The sequence below is a fragment of the Euphorbia lathyris genome, chromosome 4, assembly GCF_963576675.1.
Source record: "Euphorbia lathyris chromosome 4, ddEupLath1.1, whole genome shotgun sequence".
Taxonomy (NCBI): domain Eukaryota; kingdom Viridiplantae; phylum Streptophyta; class Magnoliopsida; order Malpighiales; family Euphorbiaceae; genus Euphorbia; species Euphorbia lathyris.
The window spans coordinates 36,299,763-36,316,655 of NC_088913.1; the positions used below are offsets into that span (position 1 = coordinate 36,299,763).

General features: G+C 41.0%; 1 protein-coding gene across 2 annotated transcripts; it reads right to left on the reverse strand.

The window, feature by feature from the left end:
• Positions 1-1,233: 1,233 nt before the first annotated feature.
• On the reverse strand, positions 1,234-5,996 carry LOC136226181 (pentatricopeptide repeat-containing protein At1g10270). 2 transcript variants are annotated; one of them, XM_066014530.1, is made up of 2 exons: positions 2,671-5,996; positions 1,234-1,797 (listed from the first exon to the last, which is right to left on the reverse strand). In XM_066014530.1, exons 1-2 carry the CDS (start codon positions 5,842-5,844, stop codon positions 1,690-1,692), a joined length of 3,282 nt encoding a protein of 1,093 aa, XP_065870602.1. In that variant the 5' UTR covers positions 5,845-5,996; the 3' UTR covers positions 1,234-1,689. The 2 variants fall into 2 exon arrangements, with proteins under 2 accessions (XP_065870602.1, XP_065870601.1); XM_066014529.1 differs by having other exon boundaries at positions 1,235-1,797; positions 2,662-5,996.
• Positions 5,997-16,893: the final 10,897 nt, after the last annotated feature.

Below are 16,893 nucleotides of genomic sequence, written 5' to 3' on the forward strand. Positions count from 1 at the left end.
TTACTTCGGCTCAGCTTAAAGCCTCTAGATTCTAAAGTTTGCCTCCATAGTTCCAACTTCCTCTCCACGCCTTCTTTCGTCTCATCAACCAACACAATATCATCTGCAAACAACATGCACCATGGTATACCATCTTAGAGTGAACTCGTTAGTTCATCCATAACGATGGCAAAAAGAAATGGGCTTAGTGCAGAACCTTGATACACTCCAATCGTAATAGGGAACTCTTCAGTCTTCCCAACACTGGTGCGTACACTCGTGCATGCTCCCTCATACATGTCCTTTATGATGTCAACATATTTCCGCGAAATGCCTTTCCTTATTAAGGCCCACCAAAGTACTTCCATTGGTACCTTATCATATGCATTTTCCAAGTCAATGAAAACCATATGCAAGTCTTTCTTCTTATTTCGATAGTGCTCCATTAATTGTCTCATTAGATGAATGGCTTCCATAGTTGATCTTCCCAGCATAAAGCCAAACTGGTTTTCCGAGATCTTCACCGTCCTCCTTAGCCTTTGTTCGATCACTCGCTCCGGCATAAGATCATAGTTATTAAAGGCGCATGGCGCACTAAGGCACAAAGGGTCCTGGAGCCTTGGCGCATGGCGCACGGCGATGGCGCACGCCATAGCGAGACAATGCGCACTTACAAAAATAAAAATTATAAAACTATAAAACTAACATAAAAATGCAATGAATACTAAATCATGAAAATATCTTAAGCATAAATAAAATGACTATATCTCTCACTCTTCAAATGACTCTGTCTCTTCCTCTTCAAAGAGTCTCTTCGTCTTCTAGTTAGTAAAAATATATAATCTCTCTCATTTTTAATACTTTTTGTTAATAGAACACGTGTTCCATTCCAGATAGATAAAAATAAATGCCAAAAATTCCAACCATAACTGCCTCTAACTGCCAAGGCGCGCCTTGGTGCGCCTTTGGCAACTGCCTCTTGGCGCAAAATGGCGCACCAGGCGCGTGCCATGGCAGTTGCGCCTCGCCATGGGGCTGCCATGGCGCTAAGGCCTGCGCCTGGTGCGCCATGCGCCATAGGCGTGCCTTTAATAACTATGCATAAGATACTATAAGATGATTAAAAAGTTACTGAAGGAGACCAAAAGAAAAAGGAGATCCCACATAGGATAATGAAAGTCTCATGTTGAACAATGAATATATGTAAGAAATAACTGTAAATCAAGGCAATATCGGAGAATATTATTAATAAGAACAGGCCACCTCTACTTCTGTAGCAAAGAAAAATTAAACGGCCTTCCATTTCATTGGCTTGTAATAACTCTAACTTCACAACATAATGAAATAATACAAAGTTTCCTAGCAAAATCTAAGCACCAGCTATAATTGGTCTATATAGGAAATTGACTGTCAAAAATTACACTCGGTAGCTAAAACGGTTATTCGTGAATCGTGACAATTGTATAAACGAGTGTAAATATTTACCAAAGATGTGCAAATAAACAATACACAAACAATTGTATCTATAAGTATTGAATGAGCACATATATGATGGAGATGCACAGTAATTCCTTGCTGTTATCCTAAATGCTACTCTTTAAGGAAGAAACTGCATAGATAATGAGAGAGCAATTTCTTAATTCAAAAATAAAATAAATATCAGATCTCAATAAAGCAGGACTTTCTATCAAATTACTCTATACGAAAATATCAAGCTGCTGCCCGCTTGTGGTTATCTTGCCACTCAAGCGATTCTGATGAATGATGTCCTGCCATTTCCAGGGGCTCATGCGGTTGCTGTCCTACATCTGAGTTAAACTGCGACATAAATGATGGAATAGAAGTTAGATATCAGCATTAATATACTAGATATACTGGTTAATGCAACCCAAGACATACTGACAATGCTCATACGCCATGCATGAGATATATATTCCCTAAACAACCCACGACATTCTAACATCCAGCTCAATTCTTCATTGTTTAGCAAAGAATACCCAGTTAAACTGCTTCAGAATTGTATAATTTGAACTTCAGAGACTGGGGTATTCATATATAGAAATAAATCATCAGGATAATGGGTTACAAGCTATGTTGCCCGGACACGGACACGGATACGGTATCCGACAAGGACACGGATACGGGAAACGTTATTTCTATAAAACACAGGACACGGATACGTGGGGGACACGTGTAAATATTAAAAATATTGGGACACATTTATAAATATTAAAAATATATTTATATATATGATTTTTTGTAATATAACTAAATAATTAGGAGCCCTATTTATATAGATGGATAGAGAAGTTTGAGAGTTTTTGTATTAATTAGGAGTTTCTTCTGGCATTAATTCCCCCTGTCCTTTGGAGTTCTGGCTCTCCAAATCTATCAACTATAACGACGATCGGTGAAGTTGAACGGGTGTAATTTGAATTTGAAGAATAGCAGGTTTTAATTTGACATTTGAAGAAGCGTATCCTTCACTGATACGGGTGTCCAACTTTCCGATATTACGGACACAGCCCCGACACCGTGTCCCTGGCGTTTCCGGCCGTGTCCGTATCGGATACGTATCCGACACGGGATACGCTGGGTCTATGGCGTGTCCGTGCATCAGAGGTTACAAGTAACAGACAGTTGGGCAACATAACAGTCTACTGAAACTGAAAGAAGTAGTACCTTTCCTACCATTTGCTGTGATTCATATGGCTGAAGCCTGGCCATCTGTGTAGTCCTTGAGAACTGCTGTGCTCCCATTTGAGAGGACCGAGATGGCTGTTGTTCTTCCAATTTTGAGTACTGTGCAGGTTGTTGCGCTCCAAATTGTGAGTACTGAGGAGGCTGTTGTCCTGCCATTTGTGAGTACTGTGGAGGCTGCTGTCCACCCAATTGTGAGTACTGAGGCTGATGTCCTGCCATCTGTGAGTACTGTGGAGGCTGCTGTCCTGCCATTTGAGAGTACTGTGAAGGCTGCTGTGCCGGCCTTTGAGAGTCCTGGGTTGGCTGCTGCCCTCCCATTTGTGAGGGCTGTGATGGCTGCTGCCCTCCAATTTGAGAGTAATGTGACGGCTGGTGTCCTCCACTTTGAGAGTAATTAGACGGCCGTTGTCCTCCATTTTCAGAATACTGTGAGGGCTGCTGTCCTCCCATGTGTGAGTACCTTGATGGCTGATGCCCTCCCATCTGTGAGTAATGTGCCGGCTGCTGTCCTCCACTTTGAGAGTAATGTGCAGACTGCTGTCCTTCACTTTGAGAGTAATGAGACGGCTGCTGTCCTCCACTTTCAGAATATTGTGAGGGCTGAGGTCCTCCCATTTGTGGGTACCTTGATGGCTGCTGTCTTGATAAATGCTGTTCTCCCATTTGTGAGTGCTGTGATTGTTGCCTTCCTCCCAATTGAGAATTCCACGGAGGCTGTTGCCCACCATTTTGATATGGTCTTGATGACTCTTGTGTTTCCATATTATGTAATCCTAATGGTTGCCGGTCTCCCATCTGAGAGGATACTGGCTGCTGTTGGACTTTTTGAAAGGACCAGGATGGCTGCTGTCCCGTTTGAGAAGACTGCAATGGTTGCTGTCCTGTTTGAGAAGACCATGATGGTTGAGGTCTTGTTTGAGAAGACCATGATGACTGCTGAGGCCCTGATGGCTGGTATTCTGTTTGAGTAGACTGCAATGGCTGCTGTCCTATTTGAGAAGACTGCGATGGCTTCTGTCCTATTTGAGAAGACCATGATGGTTGAGGTCTTGTTTGAGAAGACCATGATGACTGCTGATGCCCTGATGGCTGATGTTCTGTTTGAGAAGACTGCAATGGCTGCTGTCTTATTTGAGAAGACTGCAATGGCTGATGTCCTGTTTGAGAAGACCATGATGGTTGAGGTCTTGTTTGAAAAGACCATGATGACTGCTGCCCTGCAATTTGCTGAGGCCCTGATGGCTGCTCTCCTACAGTATGATCAGGCCCTGATGGATGTTGTCCTACTGTATCCTGGTATCCTAATGGCTGTTGCCCACTCATGGGAGGTGCTCCTGATGGTAATTGTCTTGCCATTTGCTGGTTATCAAATGGCTGCTCTCTTGCCATTTGAGATCCCCATGGCATTCGAGGTTGTCTTTGAACTCGAGGAGGTCCTGAAGAGTTCCTCCACCTACTTTCATCCAACACTTTCTCAATTTCCTCACTCTGCCCATTCTTAGCAAAAGTCTCCCTTACAAATTCCTTTAGTGCAGGAGGGAAACCAACACCATATTTCATCATTTGTTCCAGGATGTCCTTACTAGTGTCAAATGCATCTGCATCACAAAGCCCTCTGACTACAACATCATATACAGAGGGGTCTGGTTTTGGATCTCTCTCTCCCATTTTTGTCAAAATTTGGGCACAGTCCACTGACTTGCCATTTTTAATCAAGTCACTGAAAACCTTAGTTGCATAACTTGCTACCACCCATAAGTTTTCCTGCACCATCTTATTTAGTAATTGTAAAGCATCATCTATCCTCTCCACCTTCAAATAAGCATCAATTAGTGTCCTATAACTTGTAACATCCGGGGACAAGGACTTAGACATCAGTTCTGTGAAGAACTGTTCTGCCTCAGATAGCATCTCATGCTCACAAAACTTTATGATAATGTTATTAAACCCAGCAACATCCATTTGAAAAGGCTTTGACCCGACCTTTGTCCCTGCTTTTCTAAATGTATAAACTGCCTGTTCAAAATTATTTTCCTTAAAACACTCGTTCACCATAATGTTAAAAGTTTCCGAAGTTACACCTTGCTTTGACGGTGGAGTATGGTTATCTAGCAATAACTCAAACAAAGCCCCAGCTGCCTCTTTTTTTCCATGCCTAACTAAAACCTCCAATAGGGCATTTCCAGTTGTAGGTGGAAGATTCAATTTCTTATCCATGAAAGATTTATAATTCTCCATACCTTCTTTATCCTTCCCTTGCTTAAACCACCAATCCATAAAAGTTGCATTCACTGTTCCATCATACCATGAACACCTCTCAGTCAACTCAGTGAAAAATTCATTTGCCTTCTCCAAATTACCCAACTCCAGAAACGCTTTAATCACATTGTTATAGACCAAAGAATCTGCCCCGTGCCCTCTACTCAACATTTCTATTAACAAATCCACTGCTTCCTCAATCCTCCCTACATCAATCAACCCTTTAGTCAAATGCCTATAAGTCACAGCAGAAGGACTGAATGGAGCAGTTGCAATTATATGCCTATAAATTTCAAGCCCTGTATCGACTCTCCCGTCATCACAATGTGCATTTATCAAATTATTATAGGAAACAATATTGGGAACTATATCATGCTGTTCAAAAAAATACTTAAACAGAGCAATAGCATCATTGTACCGCTTGGCTCGATACATAGCAGCAATGATAGCATTGCAGGTGAAGACAGTAGGACGAGTTCTGGTGTACACGGCATTACGAGCAAGGATGGAGGCGTTGTCCAAATCGAAGGCACGGATTAAGGATTGAACTCTATTATGCAGGTTAAGGCGTGGGCCTACTAATGCGTTGGTCGCGTCAGGCAGACGAGGCGCATTAGGATCACGAGGCGGAGGGTTGGGATTTCGTTGTAGTGCGCCGAGAGGAGGTTCGATACGCAGGCGACGTTTGCGTCTCCGGCGTTCTGCAGCAGCTTCTTCAGCGGAGGAGAAGGCATAGCTCCGCGATGTGGGCAGAAGAGGAGATGATGAAATTGGGTTGGATAGGTGTGGAATTGGATCACTCTGGCCAGGCGATAAGGTGAGATGGTGCAGGGCTCGGATGAACGGTTGACAGGAGGTGGTGGTGACGGCAGAGGGGCGGCGGAGGAGACGGTATACAGACATTTTTGCGGTGGATGTAGAGGACTGAGGAAAGAAGCGCAGTAGCAGAACAAGTGCTTAAACCCTAGAGAAAGGATTTAAAGAAAAATCAAAATGTTAATGGCGATTATCAAATCGGGTAGAAGGGCACTTACTTTATGACTTCGAAAATTACATGCTGCAACAATTTTTAGAACTAGCAAAAAAAACAATTTTTAAATGTTAAATATAGGGTGTTGTTAAACAGCCTCAATTTTCCACCTCTAGCCCCGTGAAAGGACGAAAATATCTTTGAGGTGGAAAATGGGAGAAAATTTCCTCTCCGGCATGCGAGCTTGAGATAATCACGCCTCACCACGTGGTGAGGCGTGAGGTAATCACATCTCACCTTGGTGAGCTCACATCTCACTAAGGTGAGATGTGATTACCTCACGCCTCATCCTGTGGTGGGGCGTGATTACCTCACACCCGCGTGAATAATTCCCCGAAAAAATTGATTGTTGATGATTGTGATTAACTCGAATTAACCTTTTAGAAATAAAAATTACGGCATTTTAACTCGGATTACCCTTTAACAAATAAAATATAACAACATAAACATTAAAATAAATTAATAAACATAAAAGAGTACATATAATATCAAAAGTGTTAAAATATAATATCGCATGTACTAGTCCATGTAAGCAGCATCACAGGCAGTAGGATCGTATCCAACTTGCCGGCATCTCCTCCGATCAATGCCCCGAGCTGATGGAAATCTCCGCCAGGTATCCTCAACTGTGACAGAGGAATGCGTGAGCCTGTACGATAGAGACTTCCATGGTCGTACTGCTTTATCAGGTCTAATACGCTCAGCTAGGATAGGCTGAGTATATCCGACCTGTCGCAACGCTCGATCCGACATATACGGCTCGACAATGTCTCTACACCGTATCCAACCGGCGTAGGACACTCAAAGCTGATCATCATCGGCTACAGGATCATAAGGCAACCACGTCACTTGCAATAAAATAATGCTCAATAATAAATAATAATATACTATAAATAATAATTAAATTAATACTAAAATTTTATAAAATATTATAATACTACAATTAATTATAAAATTTTATAAAATACCTCGGCTGCCGTCATACGGTCCAGCTGCCCACGTATGGTATCTAGTCGGGCAGTCGTCTAGCCTGGTACCCCGACCTCCCATCTGCATGCACGGGGACGGTCAGCTGGGATCCTATGAGGCAGTCTATGCGGCCGGAACACCGGAAAATACTCGTATATCCACGCATGTAGTAGGGTCAAATATCTGCATATACCAGAACAGTCTCCTCTGCTCGCTATCCCCAGCTGCCGATATAACGTGGCAAGTGTAGCAGACCCCCATGAAAGTCCAACCGCCCCTCTGACACCGACGTGAACCTCGACAAGATGGGCCGGTCTAATCCTATCGCCACTCTTATCAACAAACAAAGTGGATCCGAGCATAAGCCACATCCACGTCGTAGCCCGAGTCGCTTCATCCCTAGCATCGCTGGTAAGTCTGTGCACAGCATCGACAAATACACCTCCACCACTCTGGTAATGTCGGGTCCGCGATAACAGGTCATCCAGATTCACCCCGAACATCATCATGCACATGGCATGCAGCCGCTCAATACTGGGAGACTCGGACACCATCGCACCGTCGATCGGGATACGCAGAATCTGCCATACATCGTGCAGTAGAATAGTCATCTCCCCGAATGGCATGTGGAAGGAGTTCGTATCGGGCTGCCACCGCTCCACGAATGCAGTTAACAGCGGAGTGTCGAGGTTCCTAAACATGGTGGATGGAAGGTGAAACAACCCAGTCTTCTCGATCATATCCTTCAGCTGTAAAATGACACATATACAATTACTGAACGTTTTTTAGGTTTATAGTTAAAAATACAAATTAAAATAAATGTTGACAAACTAAATTATTCTTACTTTGGGTGACGCACCAGAAAGCCACACCCCCAAATTCTGACATGTTGTAGCTCTGTTGTAGCATGTCAGAAACGACCGAAGCTCTCCTCCCAGCATCCGTGAGGCAACATGTCCTAGAAAACTAGGAATCACGGAACCATCAATGGGGCCACCATCCACCGGTCTACTAACAATCCAGCTCTGGTCCTCACTAGCTTTGGAACGTTTGCTCGTCCCTGAAATAAAAAATTATACTAAAATTATACTAAAACTATAAAATTATACTAAAACTATAAAATTATACTAAAACTATACTAAAATTATACTAAAACTATAAAATTATACTAAAACTATACTAAAATTATACTATAAAATTATACTAAAACTTACAAATACTTGTACTCGCAAAGCGACTACCTCTGCGCTGGGTCGACTGCTCATCGACATCCTCACCCTCGCCATCACCACCAGCTGCAGACTGTCGCAGTACCTGGGCTACCACCTCTAAGTAGTCCTCCACATAATCGCTAGCAGGTTCTCGATCATCAAAATCCGTCACCCCCTCTGATCCACGAATATCGGGCTGATCCACAATCGGACCCCTCCGCACCTGCTCCGTCGCAGCCCCTCTCCGCCTACGACCAGATATATCAATACCACGCAGTCTCGTATACCGTGGTATATCCTCCTCGTCGTCCATATCTAGACGACGAGCAGATGACATGATGGATTTTCCCCCGATAGTAGGCCGCTCCGTCTACAAAAATTACACTATATTAATCTAAAAATTTAACATATAAATTATAATCAAATTAATAACAAAATTACACATATAAATTATAATCAAATTATACTAAAAATTTAACAATTTAATTTAAATGTAATTTTAATTTAAAAAAGTACCCATCGAGCGTATGAACATCACGCCCGAACCACAGGTCAGGCGTATGAACATCACGCTCGACCTATGGGATGGGCGTATGAACATCACGCCCGGCCTATGGTTCGGGCGTTTGGCTATCACGCCCGCACCACTGGTCGGGGGTGATGTTCATACGCCGGAACCACCGGTCGGGCGTGATGTTCATACGCCCGACTGCGATTCCGGCGTGATTTTAGAAACGCCCACAGATTCGAAAACGAAACTTAAATAAAAAACCGTAAATCTTACCATTTTCGCTTTCCCTTTACGACCTCTGTCATGATCCATGTTTTGGTTCAAAAACTAGTCCGGATTAGATCGATGAGTATATAGGGTTTTTGAGAGGTTTTGTGTTTTTTCAATTTTTGGGCAAAGGGTAGTTTGGTCAATTCTCGAGACTAGAGGTAGGAATAAGTGGCTAGGTATAGTAATTCACTAAATATATATATTGTAAATTATTAAATTAAATTATTTATAAGGTTAATAGAAGAAAACATCTCATTTCACTGATCGTCATTTTTCGAAGCAAAAGAAGCTCTGTTATTTACAAAATCACGATTTTGACCTTATTCCATCCGAATTGATGACATATCTAGAGGTAATATTAGGGGTGGCAACGCGGGGTGGGAACGATATTTACCACTCCCTCCCTAATATTTACGAAAGAAAAAATACTACTATTTAAACTTTACTTATTTTTCCATTATCAGTCCAAACTAAAAAAAAAACAGTCTAAATTCTCTAAATTACCTACATAATAATAATATTAGAAAAGAAATAGAAAAAATTAAGAGAAAGCAAATGAGTTTACCTCTAAATTTAGAGATAGGGTTGTGAGTTCGAACCAATTCTCTTATAAAAAAAACATAAAAAAAATTAAGAGAATGGATAGTGGATAACAATCAACGGATACTTCATTCATGTTTACGATACAAAACATAAATAAAATGAATTAATGTCTTTTATTAAAATAACACTTATACAATGTATTCCAACAATATACATAATGTTTAATAAATAGTCTAAAACCAATGCCTAAGAACTAGGGCACACCAACATTTTCCATACGGCGTGTGGACCTGTTTTTCAACAAAAGGCTCTTCTCTTTGCTCCTGTGTGTTGTTCTTTTGACCTGACCTCTTCCATCTCTCGTTTAGTCAATTAAATGCATGCATCATTTTCGTCTAAACTTGATTAAAAATAAAAACCTTCTCTAATGATATTCTATTTTTGCATATCTTACCCAAAAATACTCTAAAAACATGATATTATATAATTAAAAAATCATTCAATTATAAATACCAAATTCAATAACATATCCAAATTTAAGAACTCCAACAACAACAAAAGCTAGCCAAAAAAAAAAAAAAAATAAGGCCTAATATATAAATAACCTCCTAAATTTGTCCAAATGTTGCAACTGCCCCCTCCAACTTTCAATTGTAACAACTTACCCCTCAAACTTGTCCAATTGTAACAACTTACTCCTTAAACTTGTCCAATTGTAAAACACAACTCCAAATTGCTGACATGGACTGCAATTGAAGAAACATGTGAAATACAAAATTTGCAACGCTCGTGGAGTATGATAATCAGATCTTTGGCATGATACGAATCCGGGAAAACTTTTTTACGGTTGCTTCAAATACGGGGTAAAAAAATTCCCAATTTGAGGTTATGTTTTACAATTGGACAAGTTTAAGGGGTAAGTTGTTACAATTGGAAGTTGAGGGGGGCAGTTGCAACATTTGGACAAGTTCAGGGGTTATTTGTGTATTAGGCCAAAAAATAATAATTATCTTTTTAGGGAAGTTTTTGGATGTTGAGTATTGATTTTGTGTAAAATTACATCCATTTGAGCTAAGTTTAGCCAGCCTGGGATTTTTTTTCCAACGAACACATTAGAATTTCATCATTTTTATGTTGAGGTCTATGAAATTAAAATTATCTAACCTCAAGAGTATATATTTTTAATATTTTATAGTTACAAAACTGATTTAAAAATTATCTTTTTTATTTTTATTTTTAGTTTTAAATTTTTAAAATTTTTCATAGATTAAAATTTAATTCAACAATTAAGTTTTTTGAGTCTCAAAAAAAATATTAAGTTAAAAAAGGTAAAGAAGATAAATAAATAAAATGTCTTTTGTTATTGTGAAAAAAATTAAAGAGCAATACAAATTCAATCTCTAAATTTGCACTAATTTGAAACCAATAAAAAAAATAGGTCAAATAATTGGGATTGATCTTTCATTTTTAAAAATAAAGAATCTCATTGACTTTAGCCTAAAAGATTGGGATCTAATAAATCTATGCAAAAGAAAAAAAAAATTCAAACAAATTTTGGTCGGACTTATTTAAGAAATGGACTTCAATTTATTAACGCCTTATAGCCAAGGCCTATGAACAGAATTGGTCCACTTTGTTTTTTTTTTTTAATTCATCCTAATCAAATGACATAGTTTTGATTAGGTTGAATCGAAAAAATAAATATACAGAAAATGGGGCTTTCAGCCTCTATCTTCTTCACTTAAGCCTAGTCTGCCATAGCTAGGGGACTCCCAGCTAGGGCTGTAATCGAGCCGAGCCGAGCCGAACCGAGCTTTGGCCTGTTCAAGCTCTGCTCGCTATAAAAGTAACGAGCTCGAGCCCGAGCCGAGCTTGCTCTAAAATTAACAAGCCGAGCCCGAGCCGAGCTTTGGCTTGCTCAACGAGCTTGAGCCGAGCTTCGAGCTTGTTTCGAGCCCAAAATCCTCTTTTGGACTTGGTTTATTAAGAAAATTATCTAACCATGAATTGTTTGTGAGTAAATTGTTAATTATATTTGTGAAGTTTACTCACAAATAACTCTTTAATTGTGTACATAAACAAGCTCACAAGCAAAGTTTGTGAATAAATAAACAAGATGCTTACAAATAGTTCGTCTATTACTCATTTATTATGTTTGTGAACGAACTCATCTAATAGCAAATGAAATAATATTAAGTTTAGATATTTGTGAACTAACACAAAACTATATAGTTTTCTACAAAACTAAAATTTGTTCATAAATGTTCTAATCGAGCCTGCTCGCGAGCTTTCGAGCCGAGCTTTGGCCTGCTCAAGCTTGGCTCGTTTACGAACCGAGCCAGTAAATCGTGTTCACGAGCGGCTCGTTTACAAATCGAGCTGAGCTTTTATCGAGCCGATCACCGAGCTGCTCATGAGCGGCTCTGTTCATTTACAGCCCTACTCCCAGCCATGGTAGACAGAGGGGCGGAGCTAGCCGGACAATCCCTTCTTGGGGTTTTCCGATAGGTTGGAGGGTCGATCGACCCTCCCCTCCCCGGCTCCACGCCTGTATCTGAACTTGCACCTTCTGATCGCTTTCTCTTTAAGTTTGTAGGTGTGGCAAAGTTGTGTTGCTCTTGAATTTCATCAACACCACCAACTGATTCTTGTATTAAAAATCGTATTTTTCAATGTTTTATAAGTCACTCCAATGTTAAAAACTAAAAAATTTAAAAAAATTTATTTTTAAAATCATACATGATTTTCTTCTCCTTTTTTTTTTTTTTTTTTTTGTATATTTTGTAATCAAATCGGCATCATCCGTTATCTTCATAATTGTATAAGGGGATGCCTCATGCTGCAAGTTAATGTAGTTATTCGAATCTTAAAGATGACTTTTTTACCAATCAATTGCTTAACTTCAATTGGGTATTCTTTCAAGTTACCTTCCTATATTTTTTCCAAAAAAAAAAAAAGATAGAGATGTCATTAAGTTATGTAGTGCTTTTAATTTTCTAAAATTAATTTATAGTTATATGTTTATCTAAGCTCATTGTTCTTTTCTTTCAGATAAGTAGCAATTTTGCCGATTAATTGCAAAGTTAGACGATCGAAAAGAGTAAACAAAGTATTTGATGTTTCGTCACTCACATGCATTTGAATCTTATACCTGTTAGAGATAATGTTCCTATTATCTCTGTAAATAGATTCTTATCTAGTTAGAGTTTCAATTTGTCTATAACCCTAGCTAGGTAGAGTTTCAATACGATTATACTTGTGTATTGCATTCCTATACAAACTACTATTGGCTCACTATAAATACAAGACCTCTGAGCCATAATCATTAAGGTGATTCAAATCATTATTGTGTTATTACTAATCTCTCTCTATCTCCATAATATTCCCGTATATCAAACTATACATTCAACATGGTATCAGTAGTATCAACTTCCACATCCTCCAAATCCTCTGATCATCCACAATCACCAACATACACTCAATACAAAGCCGCCGCCACTGTAAATATCGCACCTGCCGGTGCTTCAACCTCCACGGCTGCCCAAAACACGGACGAAGCCTTCGGTGGCTCGTTTGCAACTTCGGGATGGCGGTTCACCTCGCCCTTCATCACCGCCGATTCCGTCTTCCTTGCCGCGCCAACAGCATCGCCAACCGCGGTAGCTCCACCTTCACAGCGAACATTGGGCGATTCCTTTCCTCCGGAGGTACGCGCAGCCCTCGAAGCATATCAGGCGGCCAGCGCACAGGCGGCCAATGCCCAGGCGCATCCCACGCCAACCCCCTCGGCGTTTGTCGATGCGTCTGCCGCCCATGCACCCCTTGCGTCTACTGCCGCTGCTCATGCGCCCCTTACGTCTGCTGCCGCTGCTCATGCGCCCCTTGCGTCTGCTGCCGCTGCTCATGCGCCCCTCGCGTCTGTCGCCCTTGCACAGCCCGCGCCAATTGTCTCCGCGACAGCAGCTCATGACTCACAGTTTGTGCAAACCGCGATGCTCCCAACTCCGACAATGTCTGCTGCCGACGCTGCGGTTTTAGCCGCGATTGCGGCATATCAGGCGGCTGTTCCGCCCCCACAAAATCATCAACTTCCGGTTCAGAAGTCACCAATTTAATCCCAACAACCCTCGGCCACTCAAATCCTATTTTCTCCATCAGTTCTCGCTGCCCTAGCCGCCTATCAGGCAGCCGAAGCCAGTAACAACCGTCAGGTAATTTCTGAATCCAATACTTCACCATTTGGGTATAATACTCAATTAACCCATGATCCAACCCCATCTTTTTTCTCAAATTCGTATGCACCTTCAAACAATTTTCGACCTAGTTTTATTCCTCCCTCAAATACCACTATTTTACCAAATTATGTCCATCCAGAACCTGTTTCTACCCATGTCGATCAACCAAGACAACCACCCACAAATATCACCATTAACATCAAATTAACCCCTCACAACTACAAAGCATGGAGAATGTCCATGGAATCTACCCTTCAAACCTATCATCTTCTTTCCCACATTCTTAGTTCAACACCTCCTCCACCCAAATTTATTTCTAGAACAGGTTTCGTGACATCTGCTGCGGATTTAATCGTAAATCCATCTTTTTCCCAATGGGATGACGTAGAAAATGTGGTTAGGACTTTGCTCCTAAATTCAATCACCGAAGAGGTGTTTCCTGATATTGCTTATCTCAAATACTCACATGATATTTGGCTAGCTTTGGAAGATGCCTACGGGCTTATTACAGGTAGCAAGCAGTTTCAGATGGACGTTGAACTGCATGAGCTTGAGCAAGGGGGAATGTCAGTTACTGTGTATATGCAAAAAGTAAAGTCCATTCTTGATGATCTGGTTGCCTCGGGGAACCCTTACCCTCGACATCTACTACCGGCAGTTCTTTACAAGGGTTTGGGAGAAGAGTATCGCTCTACCGTCTAGAATCTTGTCACTCAGCGCGGTACAAACATCAACTATCAGGAGATCTTGCACAGTTTGAAAACAGTTGAAGGCATGATTCAATCAACCAGAAAGACTACTCTGCTTCAACCCGATGGTATATCAGCACACCGGGAGGCTAATGTATCCACCATGGAAACAAATCAATCAAAGAAGCAGAATCCAAAGAAAAGAAGAAGTGGCAAGTGCTACAACTGTGGTGATCCAAGCCACTGGGCTGATAAGTGCAAAAGACCAAAGAACAATTCAAGATCAAACTACAATCCTGGACCACAAGCACACATGGCATGGCAACAACCACCAAATCCATTCATGGGTCCTAATCAGCCGTGGTATCCTGACACAGGAGCAACAAATCACATGATGGCAAATCCGACTCAACTTCATCAAATGCAGCCATATCCAGGATATGATACGGTTCAGTTTGGCAATGGTCAAGGTTTGCAAATTTCTCACTTTGGAAATTCAAATATCAATAATTTGAAAATTAATGATGCCCTACTTGTTCCTAAGCTTACCAAATCTTTACTATCTGTTCAAAAATTTACCCGTGACAACTCATGTTTCTTTGAATTTTGGCCTAACCATTTTCTTGTGAAGGACCAAACAACTGGGGAAATCCTGTTATGGGGCCCGAGTAAAGATGGGATTTATGTGCTTACACCCACCCTGAAGGAGGCGCTAGTAGGAGAGAAGGTGTCTTTTGAAAGGTGGCATGCACGGTTTGGACATTGTCAGAATCAGACAGTCAGCACAGTTCTCAAAGGAAACAATCTATCCTCTTCAAAGTCAGTTAGCAATTGTTCTCTTTGTCCATTAGGCAAACTTGCTAGAAGCCCTTTACCCCCTATTAGTCGCTCTAGCACATTTATTTTTGAGAACTTACATCTGGATGTTTGGGGACCAGCTCCAGTTGTTTCTTGTCTTGGTCACCGTTATTTTTTAATAATCATTGATGAATTCAGTAGATTTGGATGGGTTTTCTGTTAAAGAATAAGAGTGATGTTTTCTCAACCTTTTGTGATTTTTATGCCATGATCTCTAATCAGTATAGTGCAAGGGTTAAGAATATTTACTCAGATCTTGGGGGAGAATTCCAAAAACTACAACCTTTTTTCAAACGACATGACATTATACACAAAATTGCGTGCCCTCACACTCATGCACAAAATGGTATAGATGAGAGAAAAATTAGACATGTAGTTGACACCTGCCTTACTTTGTTAGCCAATGCATCTTTACCTCTCAAATTCTGGAACTATGCCATGATCCACAGCATTAGGCTAATCAACTACTTACCCACCAAAATATTGAACAACAATTCACCCTATTTCTTATTCTATAAGAAACAGCATGCCTATAAGGCATTGCGCATCTTTGGCAGTGGTATCTATCCTCTTCTTCGTCCATACAACCAACACAAATTTGATTTTCGCTCCAAGTTATGTGTCTACCTTGGTCCATCGGAAAATCATTCTGGGGATATTTTTCTTGAGTATACCACCGGACGCATATACATCTGCAAATTTGTGCAGCACAATGAAGAAGTATTTCCTGCATCAGCAGTCACTGCATCATCACCTTCATCTAGCAACTTGGGGGTAAGCACATCGTGTCAACTACCGTCTTTACTCAGCTCGTATCAGGTAATTTCTCTAATCCCACTCCTATATTATCTCCTTCTAACTTAGTTCCATGTTCCCAACCAATCACACCTGTCCACTCTGGACCTCATCCTGGTACCCCAATTATTCCCCCTGACTCTGAAGCCACAAACACTGCTCCACTGCACCACCTGCTCTTGTTCCAACTGCAAGGCCTAGACCTCGCAATGCACCACTGATTGGTCCACGTCAACATTATATGCAGCTTCGACAGCCGTCTCTTCACTCAAGGGGACGGTTTGAGGGGCTTCTAGCTACACATCCAAATGGCACAGTGGATCCCACATGCTTCAGCAAAGCCAACAAACAACCCGAATGGCGCACGGCAATGTCTAACGAGATTCAAGCTCTTCTAGACAATGGCACCTGGCAACTTGTACCAAGACCATATGATCAGCATGTCATCACCTCTAGGTGGCTCTTTCGTACAAAGAAGAATTCTGATGGAACCATTGATCGACACAAAGCTCGTTTAGTAGCACGGGGATTCACTCAGAAAGCTTGGATTGACTACAAAGAAACATTTAGTCCAGTAATCAAAGCTACAACCATTCGATGTGTCTTTGCCATTGCATCAGCAAACAACTGGTTCATCAATCAACTAGATGTCTCTAATGCATTCCTTCATGGAAACTTATCAGAAACAATCTATATGGAACAACCGCAGGGTTTTCGGGATAGTGACCGACCTGATCATGTCTGTCTTCTCAAAAAGAGTCTTTATGGATTAAAGCAAGCACCGTGAGAATGGTTCACACGCCTTCGAACATTCCTTCTCTCACTTGGGTACAAGTGTCAC